This window comes from Syzygium oleosum, unplaced genomic scaffold (genome assembly GCF_021117445.2).
Source record: "Syzygium oleosum isolate NSW1041296 unplaced genomic scaffold, Sole_v2.1 Sole_v2.10, whole genome shotgun sequence".
Classification (NCBI taxonomy): Eukaryota; Viridiplantae; Streptophyta; class Magnoliopsida; order Myrtales; family Myrtaceae; genus Syzygium; species Syzygium oleosum.
The window spans coordinates 3,567,525-3,594,732 of record NW_026607494.1 but is presented as its reverse complement, the minus strand read 5'-3'; the positions used below and the strand labels follow the sequence as shown (position 1 = coordinate 3,594,732).

The window sequence follows — 27,208 nt, the reverse complement described above, 5'->3', positions numbered from 1 at the left end:
TTGAGGAGGTGTTGAACTTTTGAGGAACTATAGCATATATAATATCGAGTTCAAACGAATGTACTTGGGAGACTAAAACCGACAAAGGCATTGAGCAGATAACATAAACTTATATTGTTCATGCAATTTGTGCATTAATTTTTCATAAGATCCGGTCTTAACAGCAAAATGGGCAAAGTAATCCTCCTATTTAGAAGTGAAGTAGGACAAATTAAAAAAAAGGGGAAAATCAATGTGGTTTTTCAAATGCATAGTTTCGAGGAAACTCTTTAATAATCTAGAGGAAAATTATAAAAAGATTGAGTAACTGCCTCTAATTTACCAAAAACAAGATTTGGTGATGTGTCGTGATCTCATACACTATCCATGAATGAAAGATAAATAATGTTCTGAGGAAATTCACATATAGATAATGCTCCAGTTGGCCTTATACAATACGAATAAGGTATTTTCTCCATTGAGAAATTTGTAATACAAACACAAGCAAATCATAAAGAACAACACTGATTCAAGGAAAGAAAAGAGTACAACATCAGTGGCCATGGTTTCCTCCTGAAAATTAAAGAGATTGGCGAATGATTAGATGAGTGCACATACAATTGTTTGCGGTGATCCACATGACATGGCAAAGAGATCATGGGAGTTCACCTGCACTCACAAGAAGAAAAAGAGGAAATGAGGTTGGAGTATCTATAACACAGTATTATGGCAATTATTGTGGTGCCATGCGAATTGGTCATTCTTAGATATTCTATTTACCAAGATATGTGCGTACAATTTCTTTCAATAAAAACCGATGTAGGAGTTATTGTTTTGTATAAAAATGAGTGTAAATTTTGGTGTTCTTGTTTCTGAATTTCTTTTTCTTTAAAAATAATATCATCACTCAAAGGGACAAATATCCAAAATAACATGTGGAAACCATACTTTTTATATGTTACACACTATGGGTAAGCGCTTACCTGTTTGATGGTTTATGTTATTTTTAAACAGTGTGCTAATGGTACTCAAATAATGAATCTTAATTTACTATTATTAGGTTACATCAAAATGGAGAGTCTACATATAGCCCTAATCTAAAAACCTATGACACAGACATTAACGCTTTTTGTTAATAAAAAACACCTGAAACTTTGATAAAGTTTAAAATGTCGGCAAGTAGATTCACGTATAATATTCTCATAATTTTCTGAAATTCGAATAATATTTTAAAGTTTAGTGAAAAAGCAAAAATTTACGTTTTACTTTTGCTTAATGGGAAATAAAACAAGTCCTAAAAGTTTGGTTGAGAACCTGCAATGCTTGAAGGAAGACTGCAAAGCTTTCAATTTACTATATATTAATAATATTGGGTCCATATGACATGGTTTATTTATTGGGAAAAAGAAACTGAAAAATGTTCCTAAGTACTTATAGAGCTCCGCTGAATGCGTTTCGAAAATTTAAGGCCTTATCTGGTGCCTCAAAGTTTCCAAAATTTTTATTTACTTTTCCATGTAAGAATGAAAAAATATTGCGAAAATGCATTTGATTTTTCAAAAAAATTGTCAAATTGAAATGAAGGAAACTGTTTTCGAATTAAACGTATAGACTCAAAATAACATAAGCAAGTACTCAAGTGCATTTTCTTCAATAAATTTCCAAAAATTTCACGATTTCTTTTCGATATAGTTAATGAACCTAACTAGTCCTTTTAGGACACTTGCAACAGATTTATTTGATAAATTATATTCAAACTATCAACTTTGGCTAGAGCAGCTTTTTTATGTATTGGGGAAATGAAATTAGGTGACCATAAAGTGAGTTCAGGTGTAATTTGAACAACGACCACCGATGATAATATCATGATTGAGTATGAATGTATGATGTCCTTTCAACTTCATATACGGATGAATTAAAATTTCCAATTAATTGATAGCTTCAGCCTTCTGCAATGATAATCACTTTCCAAGTAAAAGGAGAATACGAGATTCCATCGGAGGGAATCAAGTTTTACTTTCAATGTGCCACATGAATGAGCATACTGCATTGTTCCCTTATCCTAGTTTATTCAAGTGAGGAAGTCAGGAAAAATATTTGTAAGGAGGGGCTCTCAATATATATGGTTATTCTTACATTTAACAACGAAGAAGAAATGAAGGGAGGAGCAAATAGATGCGTACCTAATCATCTGTCCATCGTACTCGTTTCCGATCAAGTTTGATTCGAGGAATGTGAGCAATTTTGTGCCAGTCCTTGCCGATTTGGGGCTTACATCTTTTGCTCAGTTCACCACAATGTATGATGTGCAGTTCTTTTAGGGCACTAAGGGACCGGGTTCTTTGCGGCATGGACGATAAGTTGGGACATCCGATTAAGCGAATTAATCTGAGGCAAGTATGATTGGGTAGCCATTCAGGTATAGACGTCAAGCTCGGGCAGTCATAGACAGAAAAGGTCTCCAAAGTGCAAGCCGATCCTTCGAGACATTGGAGCAGCTCCATTACTTGTTCGGAATTTTTTATTGCAAGTGCATGAAGATTCAACGGAAAATTGGACTCCTGGGTAAACATGAGATGGGAGTCAATAATTGCCAAGAACTCTAGGGCAATTAATGCTCCAAAAGGCACATATATGGGTCTCCCACAATTCACAATTTCCAACTTCCGAAGGCTAGTCGGTTGGCAAGTACCTTCGAACAAAACTTCGAGATTTTCGCATCCATCGAGTCCCAAAAAGTGCAAATTTTCCAAGTATTGTATTCCATTTTCTTGCAAACTCTTCTGCTTTGTTGTTACATATAGATACGTAAGATTGACGAGCCTTTGCATATTCTTTGGTAAATGGGCTAGCTCTAAGCACCCATTAAAACTTAAGGTTAGCAAACTATGCAACTCACAAATGGTGTCTGGAACTTTCTTCAATCGCTTATTGTCGTTGAGAAGTAGTGATCTCAATTGCTTCAAGTTGCATATGGAACTTGGCAGCTCCTCAAAACTACCACTTGACAAATCCAGATGCCGTAAGGAGTTACACTTTGAGATGCATATTCTAGCAAACTCTTTAGTAATAACACCATTGCCAACTTTGTATTGAAAAAAGATTGTCCTCAGCCTCTTTGAAGTTGGCTTTCTCAAAAAAGGTGGGACTCCGGTGAAGTTTGAGATTCCCTCTAACGAAGTGCTAGAGAGCGAAACGTACCGAATTCCTTCTGAAATCTCTGCCGTATCTAAGCCAACAATAAAATACTCATTGTGTGCCACACTCATTGCAAGAGAATGGACCAGATCGTGCACTTTAAATATAAACTTTGAGTCCAACTCCTCCACTTCTTGGATCAAAGATCTCTTCCACAACTCTTTGACGTACTCAACACCAACGTCTTTCAATCCTAGTTTGTTCCTTGTTGGACTAATGAGTCCAAGAGCCATCCATAATTCAGCCAAATTAGTGCTGTTGATTTCATGTCCTCTGGGGAAAAGTGATAAAACTAAAAAACATCGTTTTAAGTGAGATGGTAAATGATCATAGCTAAGCTTAAGTACCGGCATAATGTCCTTTTTCGCTTCTACTAGATCCCATGTTTCACTATCCCTTATATGCTCCCAATACTGTGCTTCATCCTTTGTGTAAAGTAGACTCCCCAATGTCTTGACAAGGAGAGGTACTCCTCGGGATTTTTTAACAATGTCATTTCCAATCTTAAGGAGATCATGACGCGGTTGCTTTTCCTTTTCATCAAATGCCCACCTTTTGAACAAGGCCATAGAGTCATCATGAGAAAGACCTTTTAGATTATACGCCGGATGACTACCCATTATAGAAGCGACTTCTGAATTACGTGTCGTCACAATGATCTTGCTTTCACTATCTCCTACACTTAGCAAATCCCTCAATTCTTTCCATTTACAGCGATCGTTGCTCCATACGTCATCCAAGACAAGTAGATATTTCTTGTCTTTGATGGTGTTTTGCAAATGAGTCTGCAACTGCTGAATACCAAGAGTTTGCAACTGCTGAATACCAAAGTTACTCAAACTTTGATGAGTTGAATCTTTAATGATTTCCTCAACAATTGTCCTTAAATCGAAGTCCTCAGGTACACACACCCATATTCGTATCTCAAATTGCTCCTTCACACTATCGTCATTGTACACTAATTTAGCCAGAGTCGTCTTGCCCAAACCTCCTAATCCAACAATAGGAATCACTGAGAGGTTTTTGTCATCTACTTGCCGCAACATCTTGATTATCTTTTTTTTATCAATATTTCTTCCAACGACATCCGACTTGTTTACGAATGAGTAAGTCATCTCTCTTGATCGGGTATGTGCCACATCATTGCCAGCACTTTGTACATTAAGATCAAATTGATCTTTCTCAGTGGAAATTCTGGACAATCTCTCACGTATCTCCTTGACCTTATCACTGAGTTTTGCACGGAGGATTAGTGGATTAGAGAGGGTAAAGAAGCGGCATACCTTCTCTTTGGTGCCCCCGTAGCGACTTATCACCTGCTTCCTTAAGGCTTCGCACTCGACTTGATCTAGCACGTCCTCCGCATCGTATAACACATCTCGAAGCCGATCTAACCACACTTGCAAGCGGTGGTTCTTTGCCTGCTGCTCCTCCGCATCCAGCAACACTGCCTTGATGGCAGTCAGCGTCTCTCTGAGCTCGCTAATCTGGTTCTCAACACCATAAATCGCGACGGCTTCTTGGAGGGCGCGGGAGGCTATCTTCCCAAGCACCCCCTCCGCGATGCCGGAAAGGAGTGATTCTGCCATGTCTTTCCGACGGAGGGAATGGGCCAAAAAGCTGGAGGAAATTGATTCTTGGCTATTTGGCTTGAGAGCCTGATGGTCTAAAGAAGAGTGTCTCCCTGTCTACATGTCAGATTAACATTAATCCCATATAAAAACAACGATTCCCCGTCAATGATGGGAACGACCTGAATATAAAAAACACTGTAGGTTGCTAATTATTGGTGAAGGGATATGGACAACTATCATAAAATGTATATCATATATTGCTAATTGTTTATTGTTAATCCATGTACGTTACAGCTAAAGATGCCTTGTCACGACTCTATAATGGCCGTTCAATGACGTTTGTATAGGCCTAATTTCCTAAAAAATCCCAAATTTAGGTCGAATCCCAAATTTACCCCGAACTTTTTTTTGTCTTAGAAAAAATCCAAAACTTTAGATCCAGTTTCAAATTTGTCCCGAACCTTTTTTGTCTTAGAAAAAATCGCAAACTTTAAGTCTAGTCCTAAATCCGTCCCAAATTTTGTTTTGTGCACAAAAAATCACCAAAATTCAATTTATTTTCAAAAATATACCCTCGTGATCCAGTCCCAACTTGACGTGGCACATCTACGTTGATAACAAATCCACATCAACAAAGTAATGGGGCTTTCTTTTAGACAAAGAAAAGTTTGGGATAAATTTGGATTGAACCTAAAAATTGGATTTTTTTAAATTAAAAAAAAGGTTTTTGGGGTGGATTTGTTATCGTCCCTAACTTTCATATCCTAGAATAATTTTATTTTAGAGAATTTCAATAATTTTTATTGGGTTGGATTTGTTATCGAAGTAGAAATGCGATGTCAGCCAGTACCTATCGCCTCATTACTTTGCTGATGTGGGTTTGTTATCTACATGGAAGTGCCACGTCATGTTGGGACTAGATCACATGGTATGTTTTTTTTACACAAAACAAAATTCGAGGTAGATTTAGGACTGAAGTTAAAGTTTGGGATTTTTTTCTGAGACAAAAAAAAGTTCGGGGCGGATTTGAGATTAGACCTAAAGTTTGGGGTTTTTTCCGAGACAAAAAAAGTTCGGGGCAAATTTAAAACTTGACCTAAAGTTGGAGGGTTTTTTAGGAATTCACCTCATGTGCATATCATACTTCACGTGAATATTTATTACTTTACTAGTTTTGTTTTACACGTTATAATGGGAGGAAAAAAAATAGTACTAAACTTATCACATGAATTAGAACGTAGTCATAAACTTTTGAAATTATCCTAATATAGTCCTAAATTTTCATGGGAAAATTTGATGTAATATTTTTGGTCAATTTTAACTTGAAAGTTTTGACATGATGGTTCAGGCACTGCTGACTGTACTACATGGCACGATTAGCGATTTGACGTTGAGATGTTTTAAATATTTTGATTTTTCTGATTTTTTTCTTTTTTCTTTCTTTTCGTTTCTCCTGATTTCTGGTCATCTTATGAATTGGTACTGTTCACCTTCCTTTTTTGTCCTCTGTTTTTTTTTTTTCCTTTTCTCTGTTTTTCTTTACTCAAAGTAAAACTCTTTTGAGTCAATGGAAAAACCTGGATGGTCTGGGCAGCAGACATGCCAATAACTCCAACTAATTGTCCGTAATTCTTAAGGCACAAATCAAAGCCTTCAATTTAGTGGTGCAAGAATCATGTCAGCTAAATGGAGAGGCATAAGATAAAACCCAAGGCGGACGACGTCATGACGATTGAACAGCACAATCATCTTGAGTCAACACATGAAATTTTGGATAACCCCTAGAGCGGTCAAAGCGATAAATGAGGAGATAATGACACGAATAGTCCATGAATTTTGGCCCAAAATGTAACGTGATTTATGAACTTTTAATTTATTCAATGTGTTTCCTGAACTTTTGATATATGTTCAAACTAGTCCTTAAACTATATGAAAATATTCAATATTAATCTTTCATTAATTTAAGTTCAGAGACAATATTGAACATTTTCATATAGTCCAAGGACTAGTTTAAACAGGTACCAAAAGTTCAGGGACCACATTGAATAAATTAAAAGTTCAGGAACTACGTTGAGCTAAAGTTCATGATTCACATTGCATATTAGGCTAAAATTCAGGACCATTTGTATCATTTTCCCGTAAACGAGTAAAACTACGCTGAAGCTTTCTGTGGTGCGCGTTGGCTCCTTCCAGACATTGTCCTTCCCATTCATATCTAATGGAGACAACAAAAATACTTCAGTTCGAGGGAGAGAAGGCGATCTGATAGAGATCTCACACCGATTGATCTTTCAAGATGTTGGCCTCTGCAATCCCCCTCTCTCTACCCCTCTTTGTAAACTGGTCTCTGATCTCTTTAATTCGACCAGAGTTGAGCTCGAGACCCAGATTTGGTAGCTCGACCTCTGCCGCAGGGTCGAACTCGAGCCCTGGCTTGAGCTTCTTCGCGGCATCGACGGCATGGAGCTCAAGGCCCAGATCTGTTTAGCTCGTCACTGAGGGTTCGATGGACGAGATTAAGGAGATGCTAGAGCGGAGCGGCCCAGCTTGGAAGCTGGCGGACTGGATCAACCCAGATCTGGCTCGTCTGCTCTGGAGATTGAAGACGAACAGTAGAGGACAAAAAGAAACAAAATAAGTAAAATGGCATCGTTTTTTAGTGAAATTGTTCACGTTGAATCGCTGATTAGCTGGCAATAACTAGACCGTAATATCAACAATTTCAAGTGAGTCTTCGTCGGGAGGATTACATTGAACTTTTCCTCTAAGATTTAGAATTTACATTGGAATAATTGAAAATTTGAACCACATTAAAAACTGTACAATAGATTTAAGACTAAATTGATAATTTTTCTAAATTATTCATAAGTGAGACCCTCTATCAAATGATCACAATCTCGATTTGTCACTTTGAATGCTTCTTTTACAAACTTAGCCAATGGGGAGAGGAATACACGAGATCATTAAGACCCAACCTAATGAGCGCAGAGAGTGGTCATCGGGGTCAAGAGATTCGACAAGTTGGGACTCGTGGCAAGTTTCTAGAATAGCACAAGAAACGGGAATGGAATAAAGTTTAGACCGAACAAGGAGAGAGCATTTAAAGTAACAAATTATAAATTGAACCTACTCATAAGAGGTGCTTTGGGTGTCACGTTATCGTTTGTTATGCAAATTTCAATAGTAAGCATGCTCAAGTCAAGGTGGGTAATACCATGAGTAAGTTAATCAAGAGATCTTACTATATACTTTGCAAGTGAAAAGTGCACGGGAAGTCATAAGCCTTGTGTATGGAATGCAAGTCTTAAATCACTCAAGTGGTTCAATTAAATCCTAAAATTTCTCTTAAAAAGTGCAAACATGTCCTATTAATGAAAAGTACCTAAATTGCCTATATGAATCATCCAAAAGTGCTTATGCGGCATATTTAAAGTGCACATTTTAACTTAATTTTACGACTTATTTGTACTTTACTATAAAAGTTTATGACTTGATTGAATTAATTGAAAGGTTTGGGTCTCGATTGAAATTTTAAGGTATAGAGCTTGATTGAACCAATTGAAAAATGTTGAACTCAATCGCATTCCCTACATACGATACATGATTCGTAGTGCAATTTATCGGTTATCTTGCCTTGGATAATTTTAGTATAATAAGATTGAAATGAACTTTGCTGTCCCTGCAGAACTCCGCATACGAAGAGAAGAAGAGACAAGGTTGTTGACTAGGGTTTTGATGGATGCGTAACTTTGTGGAAAGTGCGAGGCTAATGTGGGGATTCTATTTGTGATTTAGCTAAATCTTGACGCTCAGATATTTATTTAGTCATGTGTTATTAATTCAAGGAGCTGAAATAAATTTACCCAGATTCCAATAGCTTTACTTTGTTCTATGCTTGCAACCAAATGAAAATGAAAGTGGTCATCCCATTGCGGATTCCTAGGTATTAGCTGCAACTCAAATGAAAAGTTATATACTTACAAGTTTTGTTAAAATTTCTGATGTCGCCTTTTCTAAAGCTTAAAGTTTCTAATGTGCAGTGGTCACTCACACTATAAAATATACATGTTACATCCATAGTAGTGCAAGCAATAGAAATTGCTCAATGTTGGTTTGGGAATGCGAGCCAAAATCCATTGTAGCTGCTAAATTTCGCCCCAATCTATGACTATTGTCGTGGGATTTTCATGTAAAGTCGGGATTGATTATTCAAACAATAATCGTTAACATAATCCCAAAAGGAAACAAAATAATAATAAAAAAACATTAAACACGATTCCAAGCAAAAAGAAGTATCATTATCAACTGACGAAATATAAAATTAGGAAACAATTGTTAAAAACTTTTTGGACTTTCGGCACAGGTTCATAGACTTTTTATGGAATTTGGATTGGCCCCACATGAAAATAGCAGTATATTGACACTGGATATACGCTCATCGTGAGAAAAAGTTGGCAGGGCATCATCTATTGGCACAACATGTTGTTTTTTTTTTTTTTTGATAACCCAGGGAACCCCGCACGACCGACAGCCGGGAGGTAAACCCTGGGGGCGACACGTGCTAGCCACCACACACGTGCACCGGTTAAGTCACCCTGCGGCACCCGGGATTCGAACACTCAACCTTTTGCGAGAGGAAGAGTGCCCTTTTCAGTAGCGTCACCCGGGATTCGAACACTCAACATGTTGTCATTTGCTCTTTTTTGCAATAAAGTTTTGAGTATAGTCAAAAAAATAATATTTTTTCTTCAGTAGGAATATTCTTTTCACTTTTACCTTCCCACTTTATTGGTTGTGTTGTCCAATTCTAGAGAGACAGAGAGAGAGCCCGACGTTTTTTCCCACGTTCCTCCACTGTCAGATGTTGGGTCGGCCATTTCGTGGCCCTTTCATCATGTTTGTTCATTTGATTAGAAAAGGCAATATAAAAAACGATTTGATCCTATATAAGAAGAAAATTGCTATTTGCTAATCCGGTTTCTTACCGAGGCTATCGCATGAAATTTAGATTAATTAATCACGTGTAATTTCTTGTACTTTGGTTTTTCTGTTACGTCATTTGACACTTTGTACTCATTCGAACTTGATTACTCACTAATGTTCTTGCGGGGAATCAAACTCCCACTTTTTTCAGATTTTTATGATTCAAACAAAATTCGAGGCATAATTATTTTTTGAAGCTCTTTCTCTGTGGTGTGGTTCTTTGTAGTCTAGTCATTGTCCTTTGATACTATGCATTGATTCTTTATTTATCTTTGAAAGTAATAATATGAAACTACTTATGGAAATTATGGGTCAGAATCATGGCAAGTGCATTTAGCCGCGAGCTATTCGAGAACGAGTCGCTAAAATTTTATTGCATAAAAAATGGATTGATTTAGGTCGGGCCCATTTTCGACCCTCCAAATCCGATATGATAAACACGTTTGATAGGTCTAGATAACTAAGCTCAAACATTCACATACATATTACAGTGGCTCCTCGGTTCCATAAGAAATCTAGTAGGGAGCTCCGCAATAATGGAATTGAATTGCAATATCGAAGTTAAACGGAGAACTCTTTTTTAAGATTTCTTATACTAGATCAAGGAAAATTGTTCAAAAAGTCCGAAACTTATTATATTTTTGTCAATTCATTATTAAACATTTTAATTTTGCCAATTAAGTCTATCCAGCCACAATTACTGATGTGGACGCTAGCCGGCATACGTGGCGCTGACGTAAATAATTTTTAATAATATTTTAATATTTTTCAATTTTTTTTTTATTTTTTCTTTTCTTCTTTCTCTTTTCTTTCTTTTTTTTTTCCTCCCCTTCTTCCTCCTCCATCCGATTGCCGAGCCTCAGCTGCGATGGCCGGTGAGGTTGGCCTTCCTTAGCCATGGTAAGGCTGAGCCTTGCTTGGGGCCGACGAGGCTTGCCCTGACTAGTGGCTGGCGGGGAAGAGGCTCGCCCGAGGTCGTTTGGCTGGTTGCCGAGGCCCGACAACAAGCTAGAAGACGAGGAAGGGGAGGAAAAATAAAAGAAAAAGGAAATAGAATAGAAAAGAAAAATAAAAAATAAAAAAATTCGAAAGATATTAAAATTTTATTAAAAATTAACCATGCCAGCGCCATGTAGGCCGACCGGCATCCACGTTCAATGATTTCTGGCCAAAATTAACAAGATGGACTGAATTGATAAAAGCGAAAAGGTTTAGGACTCAATTGGTAAAATTGAAATGTTTATTATTGAATTGGCAAAAATGTAATAAGTTTAGGACTTTTTGAACAATTTTCCCTATCAAATCAAGTGTTAGAGTTTCATGGTCGACTAATTTTCGTGGAAGCTCGATCTCATGGACTTGAGAGACATAAGCAAGCACCTGAACACAAAATTATGTACAGCCTAATCTAAGAAAAAGACAGACACCAACAAAATCATTGACAGCATAAAAAAACAAGCTCGAGCATCGAGCATCACTATACAGGATAGAACGGAGCGAGTACTCGACTTATGGAGAACATAATTGGAAAGTCTCTTGAGGCAGTAGACAAGAAATATTAGTCATTGACCTTTGAACTAGTCAGCTGGAAAAATTAAACTCTTCCACAGCAACACCGCAAATCTCGGAGTAATTATTCATCTACTAGACATGTAACTCATTGATGCGAAGACGGTGCAAAAAATCAAAGCCTCGGCTCGATTGCGCTTAAAGTTACTAAATGTCGTGTGATTCGCTTCCCGTCCTTTGAATTAGTCTGCTGGAAAACAATCATAAATGAGATGGACCAAAAGAGTTCTAAGAAAGGGAAGAAACCTATTTTCCCACCAAAGTTCGTCCCTAATCTTATCTTAAGTACCGCAAGAGTTCACCTAGGGACTTCTAGAAACTTGTAGGTTAGAGAAAAATCTAGGAAACTCTAGTAAAGAAAAAAATTGATCAGCAATTTAACACTAACAAATATCACAAGCTTCTGTCTTTTTTTTTTTTCCTTTTTTTATGGGGTTTTTGAGGGTGGTTGGTTGATGAAACTATAACAAAGCACAACATCAGCTATAAAAGACGGGCATAAATTAAAGAAAATTTCATTGTGCCGATTTGGTGGTCATTTCTGCCTTCCCCACGGCTTTTATGTTCACTTCAGGCCCACCACATAACACGTGCTTTTACGAGACGCATCCCACTTGTTGTATATGATGCTTCTCCGAAGAAGAGAGCTTTAAGAGATGCCAAAATATATTATGGTTGAACTGCTCTGGCGAACTTAATCCGAATTAGATAGCGACCCGATAGTCGTTGGCCAAACAGTTGAAATATCTCAAATGTCGCTCAATGTCCAAGGTCCAAAGTATTTTTTTTTTTTGGTTGAACCAAGGTATCTAATTGACTGGCTGATTATCTGATCAGGCCTTGATTTGGTAGCGTGCCTCGAGACTTTTTTCAAGAATTTTCTTTAGATCAAATCATCGATAATGCATCCCCATATTCTGATGTCGGAGTATCAAGACAGCTTCACGAATTGCAAACGAATGCCAACGCTGTCTCGTCTTTGGCAGGCGATCCTAATGGCTATACTAAAAGCCGTTCCAACCGTCTGAAAGCATCATTCTATTTCATAAGCAATGGACCGAACATTAAGTATGGTGCCAGCCCACCATTGAGTCTTCTCGGACACATGGGTTAATAGTTATCTTTTTTGTTTTCCTACTTTCGAGCTCAAAAACTATATCTGTTACCAATGATATCGACTTGGCTAGAAAATGAGTCACTTTTGTTATTTAATTATTTTCCTTAAAGTACACTGAAAACTGTTACAAATCAGGGTATTTCCTGGATTCTTTTCGTTTTCTTCCTCCTTTTCTATAAAAATAGAAAAGCGATGAAGTAGTTAAGGCGGGTACTTGTTCCAAATGATTTAATAAGTTATGGTCTTTTAATTTAATTTCAAATGCTTTAGATGTTAACTTCGTCGATGTAATCAAAATCTTTAATGTTCATTTTCCTTAGTACTCACTGCCATGAATTAACCCTTTTGATTCAGAAGACAATGAAGAAAACTAACTTTGATGGGATAATGGAGCAAGAAGGAAGTTGGCTTAAGAGAAGGAAACAATGAGATTGAAAATTGGAAATAAGTGGAGAAATTTTTGAGCATTTTATTCGAGGAAGTAGTAGAAATTCATGTTCTACCTCACTCGACCCATTTAGTAAGCAAAGCCCAAGGTGTCCAATCTCTTTTTGAAGATCATCCAATGAAGAAGGCCGTGGAAATGCTTCAAGAGATATAGGGGAAATGAAAGACGGTTCATACTTTTGACGCCGTTGGATCTACGGTCCCAGAATTGGTAATCGTCTGGGGGTAGAAGATTGTAACCCATGGACGCGTAGCTAATCTGCTGGAAATATCATTTATGTGGGATGTGGCGAGTCGCGGCCACCACCACCAGTGCCGCAGCCGCAGCCGCAGCCACTGCCACCGTCGACGTCACTGCTTTTTCCTCTTCGCACGACCGAGCACTGCGACAAACGTCTCTGTCAACCATTCAGTGTTCAATGGTTGTGATGTGTTTTCCTGGAAAGACCAAAAGCTTGAAAATTTCCGCTCAAAACAATAAGAAAAGAATGTAAACTCATGGGATGTGATTGCTTGGAACGGAAATCCTTTGATGGATTCCTTGTCCATTGAACTAAACGAGGCTTTAATGTTTGAATTTAATGTCAAATGCTCACTCCGTGCCACTGATAAAGCAAGACTGTACACTGGATCGTGCATTTTGAGTAGCACAGACTCAACGTACTCCTCAGCTTCTTTTTGACATGATCTTTGCCAACTTCTTGCGGTGCTTGGTTTTCGCTCGACGGAAGTATTAGTCCACATGTGTTCCAAAGATTGCTCAGAAGAGAGCAGGTGTGCCAGTAATCTTTGGGAAACACGAATCAAAATGAAAAACATCTTTTCATTTGGTGCGGCAAATCGTTGTCACTAGTTTGAGCGCAGGAAGGATGTCGCTCTGTCTTTGTACCGATTCCCACACACTGCCATTGTCTCTTATCGCTGCCCAGTATTGTTGATTAGTCGCTTTTAGTATGAAGTAAGCCCCCGAGAGATTTCACAGCAATTGCATTTGTTGACGATTCTGACTACAATCGCCCAACTTGCATTTTCTTGCTTGCAGTCGAATGCCCATCTGATAAAATTTTAGCGTAACTTAGCGAGCACGGTTTGCCTTTCCATCCCATCCCAATTATGGGAGGGCATGCGATCCAAGCTGGCTCGGCACACTCTGCGATGTCGAAAAGGATCATTTGGCCATTCTTTTTCTTGCCATTGGAAAAACAGTGTGGGGCACCAGGAGAGCTCATGAACCGCAGATGACGAATGCCTATAGTGAAAAACGTTCTAGATCATTCTGTTTTATTAGCAATTGCCAAAACATTATGGTTTTAATATGGTTCGAGTCGACCATTGGTTCTTCTAGGACATATGAGTCAATGGTTATCTTTTTGTTTCCGACTGAAAAATGATTTCAGCTTTGAATGATCCCAACTTGGCTAATTTACGGACTAAGACCCCTCAATCTCATTCTCTTCTTCATGATATCCAATTTGGGCAGTTCTGTGCACTCTGGTGGAGTTATCAAATCGATTGAGGAACTTATGAGGAACTATAGCATATATAATCATGAGTTCAAACGAACGTACTTGGGAGACTGAAACTTACAAAGGCTTTGAGCAGATACCAAAAACTTATATTGTTCATGCAATTAGCCTTTGTGCATTATTTTTTCATAAGATCCGGTCTTAATAGCAAAACTGGAAAAAATCATCCTTCTATTTAGAAGTGAAGTAAAACAAATTAAAGAAGGAAAAATCAATGTGGTTTTTCAAATGCATTGTTTTGAAGAAACTCTTTAAAAGTCTTGAGAAAAATTATAGAAAAACCAAGTAACTAACTTTAATTTACAAAAAATAAGATTCGGTGATGTGTTGTGATAAATAGTGTTCTAAGGAAATTCAAATATAGATAATGCTCTATGTGGTCTCATACAATACGAATACAGTATTTTCTCCATTGAGAAATTTGTAATACAAATACAAGCAATTCATAAAGAACAACACTCGTTCAAGGAAAGAAAAGAGTGCAATATCAATGGCCATGTTTTCATCCTTGAAAATGAAAGAGATTGCTGAATGATTAGATGAGCGCACGTCCAATTCTTTACGGAGATCCACATGACATGGCAAATAGATCATGGTAGTTCACCTGTGCTCACAAGAAGAAAAAAATGAAATGAGCTTGGAATATCTATAACACAGTATTATGGCAATTATTGTGGTGCCATGCGAATTAGTCATTCTTAGATATTCTATTTACCAAGATATGTGTGTACAATTTCTTTCAATAAAAACCGATGTAGGAGTTGTTGTTTTGTATAAAAATGAGTGTAAATATTGTTTCGGAATTTCTTTTTCTTTAAAAATAATATCATCACTCGAAGGGACATATATCCAAAATAACATGTGGAAACCATACTTTTTATATGTTACACACTATGGGTAAGCGCTTACCTGTTTGATGGTTCATATTATTTTTAAACAGTGTGCTAATAGTACTCAAATAATGAATCTTAATTTTCTATTATTAGGTTACATAAAAAATAGAGAGTCTACATATAGCCCTAATCTAAAAACCTATGCATGACACATACACTAAGGCTTTTTGTTAATAAAAAAGGGCAGCACTATTTCCACCCCATTTTCAGCTAAGGCAATTTCGGTGGAACATAAGCATGTACTCAAGTGCAATTTCTTCAATAAATTTCCAAAAAATTTCACGATTTCCTTCGATATAGTTAATGAACCTAACTAGTCCTTTTAGGACACTTGCAACAAATTCATTTGATAAATTATATTCAAACTATCAACTTTGGCTAGAGCAGCTTTTTTATGTATTGGGGAAATGAAATTGGGTGATCATTAAGTGAGTTCAAGTGTAATTTGAACAATGACCACCGATGATAGTATCATGATTGAATATGAATGTATGATGTCCTTCAACTTCATAGACGGCGGAATTAAAATTTCCAATTGATTCATAGCTTCAGCCTTCTGCAATAATAATCACTTTCCAAGTAAAAAGGAGAATACGAGATTCCATCCGAGGGAATCGAGTTTTACTTTCAATGTGCAACATGAAATTGGGAAATTGGGATTTGTCAAAAGTTGTCCAAATATATAGTTAAAGTCGTCAGTATAATGAATTATCATACTGCATTATTCTCTTATCCTAAGTTCTTCAAGTGAGGAAGTCAGAAAATAAAAAATATAAGGAGGGACTGTCAATATATGGGCTATTCTTATATTTAAGAACGAAGAAGAAATGAAGGGAGGTGAAAATAGATGCGTACCTAATCATCTGTCCATCGTACTTGTTTCCGATCAAGCTTGATTCGTGGAACGTGAGCGATTTTGTGCCAATCCTTGCCAATTTGGGGCTTACATCTTTTGCTCAGTTCACCACAATGTACGATGCGCAATTCTTTTAGGGCAGTAAGGGACCGGATTCCTTGCGGCATGGACGATAAGTTGGGACATCGAATCAAGCTAATTAATCTGAGACGTGTATGATTAGGTAGCCATTCAGGTACAACCGTCAAGCTCGGGCAGTCATAGATAGAAAAGGTCTCCAAAGTGCAGGCCGATTTTTCGAAACATTGGAGTAGCTCCATTACTTGTTCGAACTTTTGAATTACCAGTGAACGAAGATTCAATGAAAAATTGGACTTATTCTCCTGGGTAAACACGAGCTGGCATTTAATAATTGTCAAGCACTCTAGAGCGATTAATTCCCCAAAAGGCACGGAAATTGGTCTCCCACAATCTAAAATTTCCAACTTTCGAAGGCGAGTGAGTTGACAACTACCTTCAAACAAAATTTCGAGATTTTCACATCCTTCAAGTCCCAAAAGGTGCAGATTTTCCAGGTATTGTATTCCACTTTCTTGTAGACTCTTTTGCTTTGTTGTTATGTATAGATATCTAAGGCTGATGAGCCTTTTCATATTTTTGGGCAAATGGCCTAGCTGTGAGCAACCAACAAGAGATAAGTATAGCAAACTCTGCAGCTTACAAATGGTATCTGGAAGCTTCTTCAATCGCTTATTATACTGGAGAGACAACATTCTCAATCGCTTCAAGTTGCATATGGAACTTGGCGGCTCCTCAAAACTACCAAACGACAAATCCAGATACCGTAAGGAATTACATTTTGAGATGCATATTTTCGAAAACTCTTTAGTAATAACTCCATCGGCAACTTTGAATTGAAGTTTGATTGCACGTAGCCTCTTTGAAGTTTGATTTCTTAGAAAAGGTGGGACTCCATCGAAATTTGAGATTCCCTTTAATGAACTGTTAAAGAGCGAAACGTGCCGAATTCCATCTGAAATCTTTACAGTGTCTAAGCCAACAATAGCACAATCATTTTGTGCCATGCTCATTGCAAGAGAATGGACCAGATCGTGCACTTTAAAAATATTAATGTAGATTCATGCTCCTCAACTTCTTGGATCAATGATCTCTTCCACAACTCTTTGAAGTGCTCAACACCAACATCTTCGAATGCTAGTTTGTTCCGTGTCGGACTAATGAGTCCACAAGCCATCCATAAATCAGCCAAATTAGTGCTCTTGATTTTATGTCCTCTGGGGTAAAGTGATAAAACAGAAAAAACATCGTTTTAAGTGGGATGGTAAATGATCGTAGCTAAGCTTAAGTGCCGGCATAATGTCCTTTTTTGCTTCCACTAGCTCCCATGTTTCACTATCCCTTATATGCTTCCAATACCATTCTTCGTCCTTTGTGTAAAGTAGACTACCCAAAGTTTTCACAAGGAGAGGCACTCCTTGAGATTTTTCAACAATATCATTTCCAATTTCAAGGAGTTTGGGACAAGGCTCCTTTTCCTTTTCATCGAATGCCCATTTTTTGAACAATGCCATAGAGTCTTCATGAGAAAGACCTTTCATATTATGCGTTGGATGGGTACCCATTATAGAAGCGACTTCGGAACTACGCGTTGTCACGATGATCTTGCTTTCACTAGCTCCTACACTAAGCAAATCTCTCAATTCTTTCCATTTACGGCGGTCGTTGCTCCAAACATCATCCAAGACAAGCAGATATTTCTTGTCTTTGATGATGTTTTGCAAATAAGTTTGCAACTGCTGAATATCAAAGTTGCCCAATCTTTGACCCATTGCATCCTCAATGATTCCTTCAATAGTTTTCTTTAAATCGAAGTCGTCCGGTACACACACCCATATTCGCAACTTAAATTGCTCTTTCACACCTTCATCGTTGTAGACTAATTTAGCCACGGTCGTCTTGCCCAAACCTCCTATTCCAACAATGGGAATTACCGAGAGGTTTTTGTCATCTACTGGCCGCAACACCAACTCAATTATCTTTTCTTTATCAAGATCTCTTCTGAAGACATCCGACTTGTTTACGAATGAGTAAGTCATCTCTCTTGATCGCGTATGTGGCACACCAATGTCAGCACTCCGCGCATTAAGATCGAATTGATCTTTTTCAGTGGAAATTCTGGACAATCTCTCCCTTATCTCCTTGACTTTATGACTGAGTTTTGCACGGAACATTAGTGGATTACAGAGGGAAAAAAAGCTGCACACCTTTCTGTTGACGCCCTGTAGCGACTCATCACCTGCTTCCTTAAGGCTTCGCACTCAAGTTCATCGAGCACATCCTCCACGTCGTAAAACACATTTTGAAGCCGATCTAACCACACCTGCAAACGGTAGTTCTTCGCCTGCTGCTCCTCCGCATCTAACAGCACCGCCTTAATGGCGGTCAACATCTCTCTAAGCTCGCTCATCTGGTTCTCGACGCCATAAATCGCTACGGCTTCTTGGAGGGTGCGGGAGGCTATCTTCCCAAGCACCCCCTCTGCGATGATAAAAAGGAGTGATTCTGCCATGTTTTTCCGAGAAGGGGATGGGCTAAAAAGGCGGAGGAAATTGGTTCTTGGCTGTTTGGCTTGTAAAATTTGATGGTCTAAACAAGAATGTCTCAATTTCTACGTTTCAGATTAACAGTAGTCCCATATAAAATGAAGTATCCCACGTCAAGAAAGGTAAACGACCTGAATATAATACCCGGTCGGCCGCTAATTATTCATGGTCAGCGGATGTCATAGATGTTAAGCGGTCAGAAAATGTATATTATATGCTGCTAATCGTCTATTGCTGATCCATGTCCATTCGGTAATTACCTGCTCCACTGCTCAGCCATCAACCACCCCCGCCTCCTCCAAAAAAAAAAAAAATCTAGCAACGGATAAATTACCCAAACTACAAAATCAAGAAATCCTGGACATGGAAGGAAAAAAAAAACACTAATAAAGATTTAGATGTTGATGTAAAGCAGCAGCAAGAATTATAATGTTTGCTTGGCTTAGAAAAATTCAAAATTAACATAGCAACATGAATGCTCCGTTTGTTTCGCAGAAAATGAATAATTTGATAAATCTCTACCTAAAAATGATTGCTTGCATCGCTTACAAAAATGAATAAACAAGAAATATTTTCATCGTTTATGAAATTGTTTAGACATCAAACTATGCGGATGGAGGCGTGATGGAGAGGCCTCGTGACGGCGATGGTCGGGCAGCGACACGGTGACAGGTGTGCGGCGGATCTATGCGGCCTGGGTCTGGATGGGAAGACGAGGATCTGTGCGGCAGATCTATGCAGCGAAGGACGTCGTTTCGTCTTTGTGCCAATTCCCACGCACTGCTAGTGTCTCTTATCGATGCTCAGCATTGTTAATCGGTCGCTTTCGGCAGGAATTAAGCCCCTGAGAGATTTCCCAGCAAGATAAACACCCTTGCATTTGTGGACGATTTTGATTGCAATTACCAAACGTGCATCTTGTTGCCTGCGGTCGAATGCTATCTGAAAAAAAAAACAAGGGAGTGTCCAGAGAAGAAGGGCCTTTTAACTTGAATGCTAATACAAATCCCATTAGGTAAGCGACTTCGTGACTGCAGGTTGTCGCAGCTAGAAAACTTCCCTTAGCGCCAAACATGAACAAGTCTCTCATCTTGTTCCAGTTTTACAGTAAACTGTCGTCTTATACATCATCCAGCACAAGGAAAAGCTTCTCAACGTTTATTAAATATCTTAAATGAGTCTGCAATTGCTCCATGTCCAAGAAATCTAACTGTAGTTTTGAACTCTAATCAAGCCTTGATTAATAGCGTCTCTACAGAGTTTTTCAAGAGATTTTTTAGATTCAAATCATTGGAAAAGCATATCTATTGTTAGAGTAATCAAATATTAAATATGCATTCATCTAACAGTTTAAGCTGTTAGAACAATTGGTAGTAGTCCCACAAAATCTCACATCTAATACTGAAATGCATACTGAAGACCTTTTTGTGGTTGTACACGAACTCAGCGAGCATGGTTTTGCGTCAACATTTCATTCCAATTATGGGAGGGCATGCAATCCAAGCTGGCTCATAACACTCTGCCATGTTTTTTTATTTGGTCGAAATGCTTTGCCATTATGGATTTGGTCATTTTCTTTTCTTACCATCAGAAAAATAGTAGGGTGTATCAAGAAAGCTTCATGAACCGAGACAACAAGTGCCAACGTAGTCTTGTCTTTGGTAGGTGATCATAATGGCTATACTAAAAACCGTTCCATCTAAAAGGATCACTCTGTTTTATAAGCAGTTGACAGAATATTAAGGATTTAATATGGTGTTAGTCGACCATTGATTCTTCTAGGACATATATGAGTAATGGTTATCTTTTTGTTTCCTACTTTCTGGCTGAAAAAAAGATTTCAGCTTCGAATGATCCCAACTTGGCTAAATTTACAGACTAAGCGCCCTCGACCTCATTCTCTTCTTCATGATATTCAATTTGGGTAGTTTTGTGCGCTCTAATGTAGTTATCTAATCGATTGAGGAGGTGCTTAACTTATGAGGAACTATAGCATACATAATCATGAATTTAAATAAATGTACTTGGGAGACTAAAACTGACAAAGGCTTTGAACAGATAACAAAAGCTTATATTGTTCATGCAGTTAGCCTTTGTGCATTCATGTTCATAAGATCTGATCTTACCAGTAAAAGGGGAAAAAGTATTCCTATGTAAAAGTCAACTAAAGCAAAACAAAAAGGGAAAAATCTTTTAAATGCACTGTTTCGAGGAAACTCTTTAAATAGACTAGAAATAAATTACAAAAAGATGGAGTATCTGAATCTAGTTTACCAAAAATAAAATTCAGTGGTCTAATCGTGATTTCATACACCATGGATAAAAAATAAATGTTGTTATAAGAAAATTCAAACGGAGATAATGCCAAAGTTGGTCTCATACATTATGAGTAAGGTATTTTCTCATAGAGCAATTTGTAATACAAACACCAACAAATCATAAAGAAAATTCATTCAAGGAAAGAAAGAGAAAAGTACAATATCAATAGCCGTTGTGTTTCATCCCTGAAAATGAAAGAGATTGATGAAGGATTAGCTGAGCATCCACATCTTTGCGGAGATTCACATGGTGTGGAAATAGATCACGGGAGTTCACCTGTGCTCAAAAGCAGAAAAGAAAAAGAAAAGAAATGAGCTTAGCTATTTGATGCTACACATTATTTTTTAACATTGTGCTGATGGTACTCAAATAATAAATCTTAATTTACTATTCCTGGGATACATCAAAATGGAGAGTCTACATAGCTCAGTCCAAAAACCTATGACAAGACACTTAGGCTTTTTGTTAATTAAAATCAACTGAAACTATCATAAATACAAAATGACGGCAAGTAGATTCGCATATAGTTTTCGCTGAATTTTCTGAATTTTGAATCAAATTTTAAATATTAGGTGGAAAAGCAAAAAAAATATTTTTTTACTTTCGTTAATCGGAAATTTAGAAGTCCCAAAAGTTTGGATGAGAACCAGCAAAGCTTTCGATTTTGCTATATACTAATCATATTGGGTCGATATGACATGATTTATTTTCAGGAAAATGAAATTGAAAAGTGCTTCCAAGTACTTATGGAGCTTCGCTAAATGTGCTTTGAAAATTTAATGCCTTATTTGGTTCCTCAAAATTTCCAATTTTTTTTTTATTTACGTTTCCATTTAAGAATGAAAAAATATCGTGAAAATGAATTCGATATTTCAAAAGCAATTGTCATATGAAAAAGTGGGAACTTAACTAGTCCCTTTGGGACACCAGCGACGAATTCATTCGCTAATTTATATCCGAGCTATCAACTTTAAGCTAGAGCAGCTATCTAATGTATTGGGGAAATGAAATTTCCCCCAAGTATAATTTGACATGAGAAATCGGTTTTAAATGATCATTATGTTTGAAAATAGCAACCACCGATGATGGTATCGTGATTGAGTACGAACGTATGATGTTCTTCAACTTCATACACGGCGGAATAAAGTTTCCATTTGGCTAATAACTTCAACCTTCTGCAATAGTAATCATCGAAAGAGTGGGTACACGTTCAAAACATAACGTCAGATTCCAATTTCCAAGGAAAAGGAGACAACGAGATTCCTTCGTAGGGAATCATATTTTACTTTCAATGTGCCACATGAAACTGGGAAATTGGGAAAAGTCGTCAATATTGTGAATGAGCATAATGCATTATTCTCTTATCCTAATTTTCTTCAAGTGAAGGAAAAAAAATATGTATGTGGCTATTATTACATTGAAGAACGAAGAAGAAGAAATGAAGGGAGGTGCAAATAGATGACTCCCAATCATCTCTCCATTGTAGTTGTTTCTGATCTATTGTAATTCGAGGAACGTGAGCGATTTTATGCCAATCCTCGCCAGTTTGAGGCTCGCATCTTTTGCTCAATTCACCACAATCCACTATGAGCAATTCTTTTAGGGCAATAAGGGATCGGATTCCCTGCGGCATGGACACTAAGGGCTCGTTTGGTAACGTGCCAAATAGTGAAAATTTCTGTTCTTTTGTTCCCAGAAATAGTTTGGGAACAGAAATGCGTTTGGTAAATTTTTTGTTCCTTGGCACATTTTTGCAAAAATTTGTGTCGAGAAACAGTTTTGGAAGAGAAACAAGAAGTAAAAAAAAGTTGCTTCTTGTTTCTCGGCACAATTTTGAGAATCAGTTTTTTTTCTTTTCTTTCTTTTTTTTCGTTTCTTATTTTTGTGTTCTTCTTCCTTGGGCTGGGCTGGCCGCAGGCGACCGGCCGCCGGCGGAGGCGAGGGTCGCCCTCGCCGGCGAGGGCGAGGGCCGGACCCTCGCCGCTCGGGCGAGGCGGCCTCGCCCGAGCGAGGGCGAGGGTCCAGCCCTCGCCCTCGCCGGCGAGGGCGACCTCGCCTCGCCGCCGGCGGCCGGCAAGGGCCGTGACGCCCTCGCCGGCCGTGGGCTGTGGCCGGTCGCCGGCGACCGGCCATGGCCAAAGAAAAAAATGAATAAAAAGAAAAAAAAAATTAAACAATTCAAAAATATTATTAAAATATTATTTGGGAACAGAAATTTTGTGTAGTTACCAAACGCATTTCTGTTCTTTTCTACTCTAGGAATAGAAATTTTGGACAGTTTATCAAACGCCTTTAAATACTCAGAAATTGTTTCCGGGCACAGAATCAAAAAAAATCATTTCTGTTCAGAAATAGCGCCGGGGCACAGAATGGTATTCATGCGCACCCTAAGTTGGGACATCGAATCAAACGAATTAATCTGAGACGTGTATGATTGGGTAGCCATTCAGGTACAGCCATCAAGCTCGGGTAGTCATAGACTGAAAAGGCCTCCAAAGTGCAAGCCGATCCTTCGAGACATTGGAGCAACTCCATCACTTGCTCGAACTTTACAATTACCAGTGTACGAAGATTCAACCAGGAAATGGACTTATTCTCCTGGGTCAACATGATCCGGCAATTAACAATTGCCAAGAGCTCTAGGGCGGTTAATTCCCCAAAGGGCAGAGATAATGGTCCCCCACAACTTCGAATTTCCAACTTCCGAAGGCGAGTCAGTTGGCAAGTACCTTCAAACAAAACTTGGAGATTTTCGCATTGATTGAGTCCTAGATAGTGCAAATTTTCTAGGTATTGTATTCTAGTTTCTTGCAAACTATTCTACTTTGTTGTTGTATGTAGATATTTAAGACTGACGAGCCTTTTCATATTTCTAGGTAAATGGTCTAGCTCGGAGCAACCAAGAAGAGATAAGTATAGCAAACTCTGCAGCTCACAAATGGTATCTGGAATCTTCTTTGGTCGCTTAATATTCTGGAGAAGTAAAATTCACAATTGCTTCAAGTTGCATATTGAACTTGGCAGCTCCTCAAAAGTACCCCCTGACAAATTCAGATACCGTAAGAGGATACACTTTGATATGCATATTCTAGCAAACTGTTTAGTAATAACTCCATCATCAACTTTAAATTGAAGTTCGATTGCACGCAGCCTCTTCGAAGTTGGCAAGTTCTAAGCCATTGAGACTCTGTAGTATAGAGTGCTAGATAGTGAAACGTACCGAATTCCTTCTGAAATCTCTGCAGTATCTAAGCCAACAATAGAACAATCATTTTGTGCCACACTCATTGCAAGAGAATGGACCAGATCGTGCACTTTAAATACTATCGATGATTCAAGCTCCTCAACTTCTTGGATCAAAGATCTCTTCCACAACTCCGTGACATACTCAACACCAACATCTTCCAATGCTAGTTTGTTATTTGTTGAACTAATGAGTCCAAAAGCCATCCATAAAGCAGCTAAAATAGGGCTCTTGAACTTATATCCTCTGGGGTAAAGTGATAAAACAGAAAAACACTGTTTTAAGTGGGATGGTAAATGATCATAGCTAAGCTTAAGTATCGGCATAATGTCCCTTTTCACTTCCACTAGCTCCCACGTTTCACTATCCCTTATATGTTGCCAGTACCGTTCTTCATCCTTTGTGTAAAGTAGACTCCCCAAAGTTTTCACAAGGAGAGGCACTCCGTGTGATTTTTCAACAATATCATTTCCAATCTCAAGGAATTTAGGGTGAGGCTCCTTTACCTTTTCATCGAATGCCCATTTTCTGAACAAGGCCATAGATTCTTCATGAGAAAGACCTTTTAGTTTATGCGCGGGATGAGTACCCATTATAGAAGCGACTTCTGAACTGCGTGTTGTCACCATGATCTTGCTTTCACTAGCTCCTACACTTAGCAAATCTCTGAATTCTTTCCATCTACTACGGTGATTGTTCCATACGTCAGCCAAGACAAGTAGATATTTCTTATTTTTTGTAACAGTCTGAATTTTCGATCCTTTTCCCGGGATTTAAGAAATGAATATTTTGGCCAATGCACTTATAGTGAGATCTCACCCGGAAATGCGCATTCACGGGATGCTAACCTTAGGGGTAAGGCTAGTACGGGATTGAGTTCGCACGACCAAAAAACTCGACCTTGGTTCGATCTTCGACCATATTGATTGACGAGGGAATGTTTTGAGCCAACTGAGACCGGTCTATTTGATTGATCGTGTCCGAAGGAAACTAGCGACAGACCCTCGCAATTATATGACAACCGAGGTCGTTCCGGGTAGAGTGAACTTAAACGTGATTTGACTTAGTGTCGGTCACGAGTCGAGAGCGCGTAATCCCAATGAGCCACCCGTTCGCTAGAGATAAGCTAAAGTTGCGATTGCTCGATTTTAGTCATTTCTTGGAATTCGGGCCCGGGAATCGAGAATTTTGAAAGTGAAAATTTTGGACGGCCGATGACGTTTTTGGCTTGGCCAACCTTGGGGCCAACCATTTCTGCAAAAAAATGGATTTCGGTTCGGAACCGGGAAAATTACGATTTTGCCCCTGTGGACACCGATGTTGGATTCTGAGGCCGTTTGAGGTTATTTTTCGAGGCCGATGCCGTTTTTGGGTGGCCACGCATATCTGGAGTGGTTTCGGACGAAAATTGGAATTTTGGCTCGGAAGTGAAAAATAATATTATTTTATTCCCGGAACTTTGCAGTCGATTTTCGGGGGCTTAAGAAGCTAATTTCGCGATTCTGACGCCATATTATGTTGGCTACGCACATATGAAACACGTATGTGCAAAAATTGGAATTTCGGTTCAGGATCGAAAAATTACGAAAATGCCCCTAGGCCATTTTTGAGTAATTCCGAAAATTGATTAATTTTTGGGGTTTAACAAAGGCTGGTTAAGGCTAAACCAGGTCTGGTCAGCTTGGGTTAAGGACAAATGACCATTTTACCCCTACATTATTGGATTGGATCAAATTTGGGCCATTGGATTAGGGGCAAAAGTGTCCAATGCTATGGATTAATGACACTTGGATTCCACCCACACTTTGTTGACCTTTTTGACCAGCTGACCTCTCTCTCTCTCCTCCCTCTTTTGGCCAGAACCCCCCCTTCCACGATCACACACACACACACACACACACACACACACACACACACACACACACATACACACACACACACACACACACTCTCTCTCTCTCTCTCTCTCTCTCTCTCTCTCTCTCTCTCTCTCTCTCGTTCTCTTCATCTTTGTTCCTCCCATCATCACCGTGGCTGCTGCAACTGCTGCCGTTCCGCCCATTTCAGCCGCCCATCCAGCCGGTTCTTCTCGCCTTTCTTAGGTAAGTGACCTCCCCAAATGTCGCCTAGGACCTCGGGTATTGTTAGGCTGGTTTAGGGCTCGGTTTAGGGTGAATTTAGTGGCTAGTTTGCTCGGTGGTGCGTGTTGACTGATTTCCGGCTAGGCTGCTGCTGCGTCGCCAGATTTTGTTATTTTTACTGTGACTTGTGTGGCCCGAATTTGAGGAAGTGTTCCTATGAAAATTGTTCCCAACATCTTGAAGTATAACATATTTTAATTTGGAAATTTTTGGAAATCATTTGATGCCATTCGGAAGTCCATCTTTGGACCGAAATAAAACTGCTCGATTTACTGTTCACCCGACCTTCGGGTCTGTTCGAATTTTTATAAATTTTCCAGGCCTATTTTCAAAATACTTCCTTCAAGGAAATTGTTGGGGACATTTGTGGCTATAACATATAAAAATTTCAAGATTTTCCAAAATTATTTGGGTACCGAATGAGTTGTATTTTGATGGCCTGAGGGGCTGTCTGAGCGAACCGGATTTCATCTGACTTTGAGTGTTAAAACGAGGTGTTTACAGTTAGAAATGGGTTTTGAGTTCTTCACGGAAAATGTTCATTGAGATGTTTTGTACAACATATTAAAATTTCATAATTTTTGGAGTTGGTTTACTATTTATTTCAAATAGATTTCTGTCACTGCGCAACTGCCCAGTTTGGACCCAGTTTAGGCGATTTTGTGACTGTTTTAGGGGCTGTTCGGGACTGATTTGAGTGACTGATTATTTGGTGGTTGCGGACTGATTAGGCGAAGA

At 38.5% G+C, this 27,208-nt stretch overlaps 1 protein-coding gene and 3 pseudogenes across 2 annotated transcripts; all 4 read right to left on the bottom strand.

Annotated features, from left to right (window-relative positions):
- Positions 1-367: 367 nt before the first annotated feature.
- Positions 368-4,892, bottom strand: LOC115678697 (disease resistance protein RGA2-like). 2 transcript variants are annotated; one of them, XM_030602111.2, is made up of 2 exons: positions 2,163-4,892; positions 368-653 (listed from the first exon to the last, which is right to left on the bottom strand). In XM_030602111.2, the coding sequence occupies exon 1, from the start codon at positions 4,764-4,766 to the stop codon at positions 2,163-2,165; it is 2,604 nt and encodes an 867-aa protein (XP_030457971.2). In that variant the 5' UTR covers positions 4,767-4,892; the 3' UTR covers positions 368-653. The 2 variants fall into 2 exon arrangements, with proteins under 2 accessions (XP_030457971.2, XP_030457972.2); XM_030602112.2 differs by having other exon boundaries at positions 368-648.
- Positions 4,893-16,141: 11,249 nt separating this feature from the next.
- On the bottom strand, positions 16,142-17,427 carry LOC115678698 (disease resistance protein RGA2-like; annotated as a pseudogene).
- Position 17,428: 1 nt separating this feature from the next.
- LOC115678573 (putative disease resistance protein RGA3) lies at positions 17,429-18,732 on the bottom strand (annotated as a pseudogene).
- A 2,615-nt stretch (positions 18,733-21,347) lies between these two features.
- Positions 21,348-25,052, bottom strand: LOC115666780 (putative disease resistance protein RGA4; annotated as a pseudogene).
- Between the last annotated feature and the right edge of the window lie 2,156 nt (positions 25,053-27,208).

Coding starts and splice junctions, on each gene's coding strand:
- LOC115678697 (XM_030602111.2), bottom strand. CDS start 4,766: ATGGCAGAATCACTCCTTTCCGGCATCGCGGAGGGGGTGCTTGGGAAG.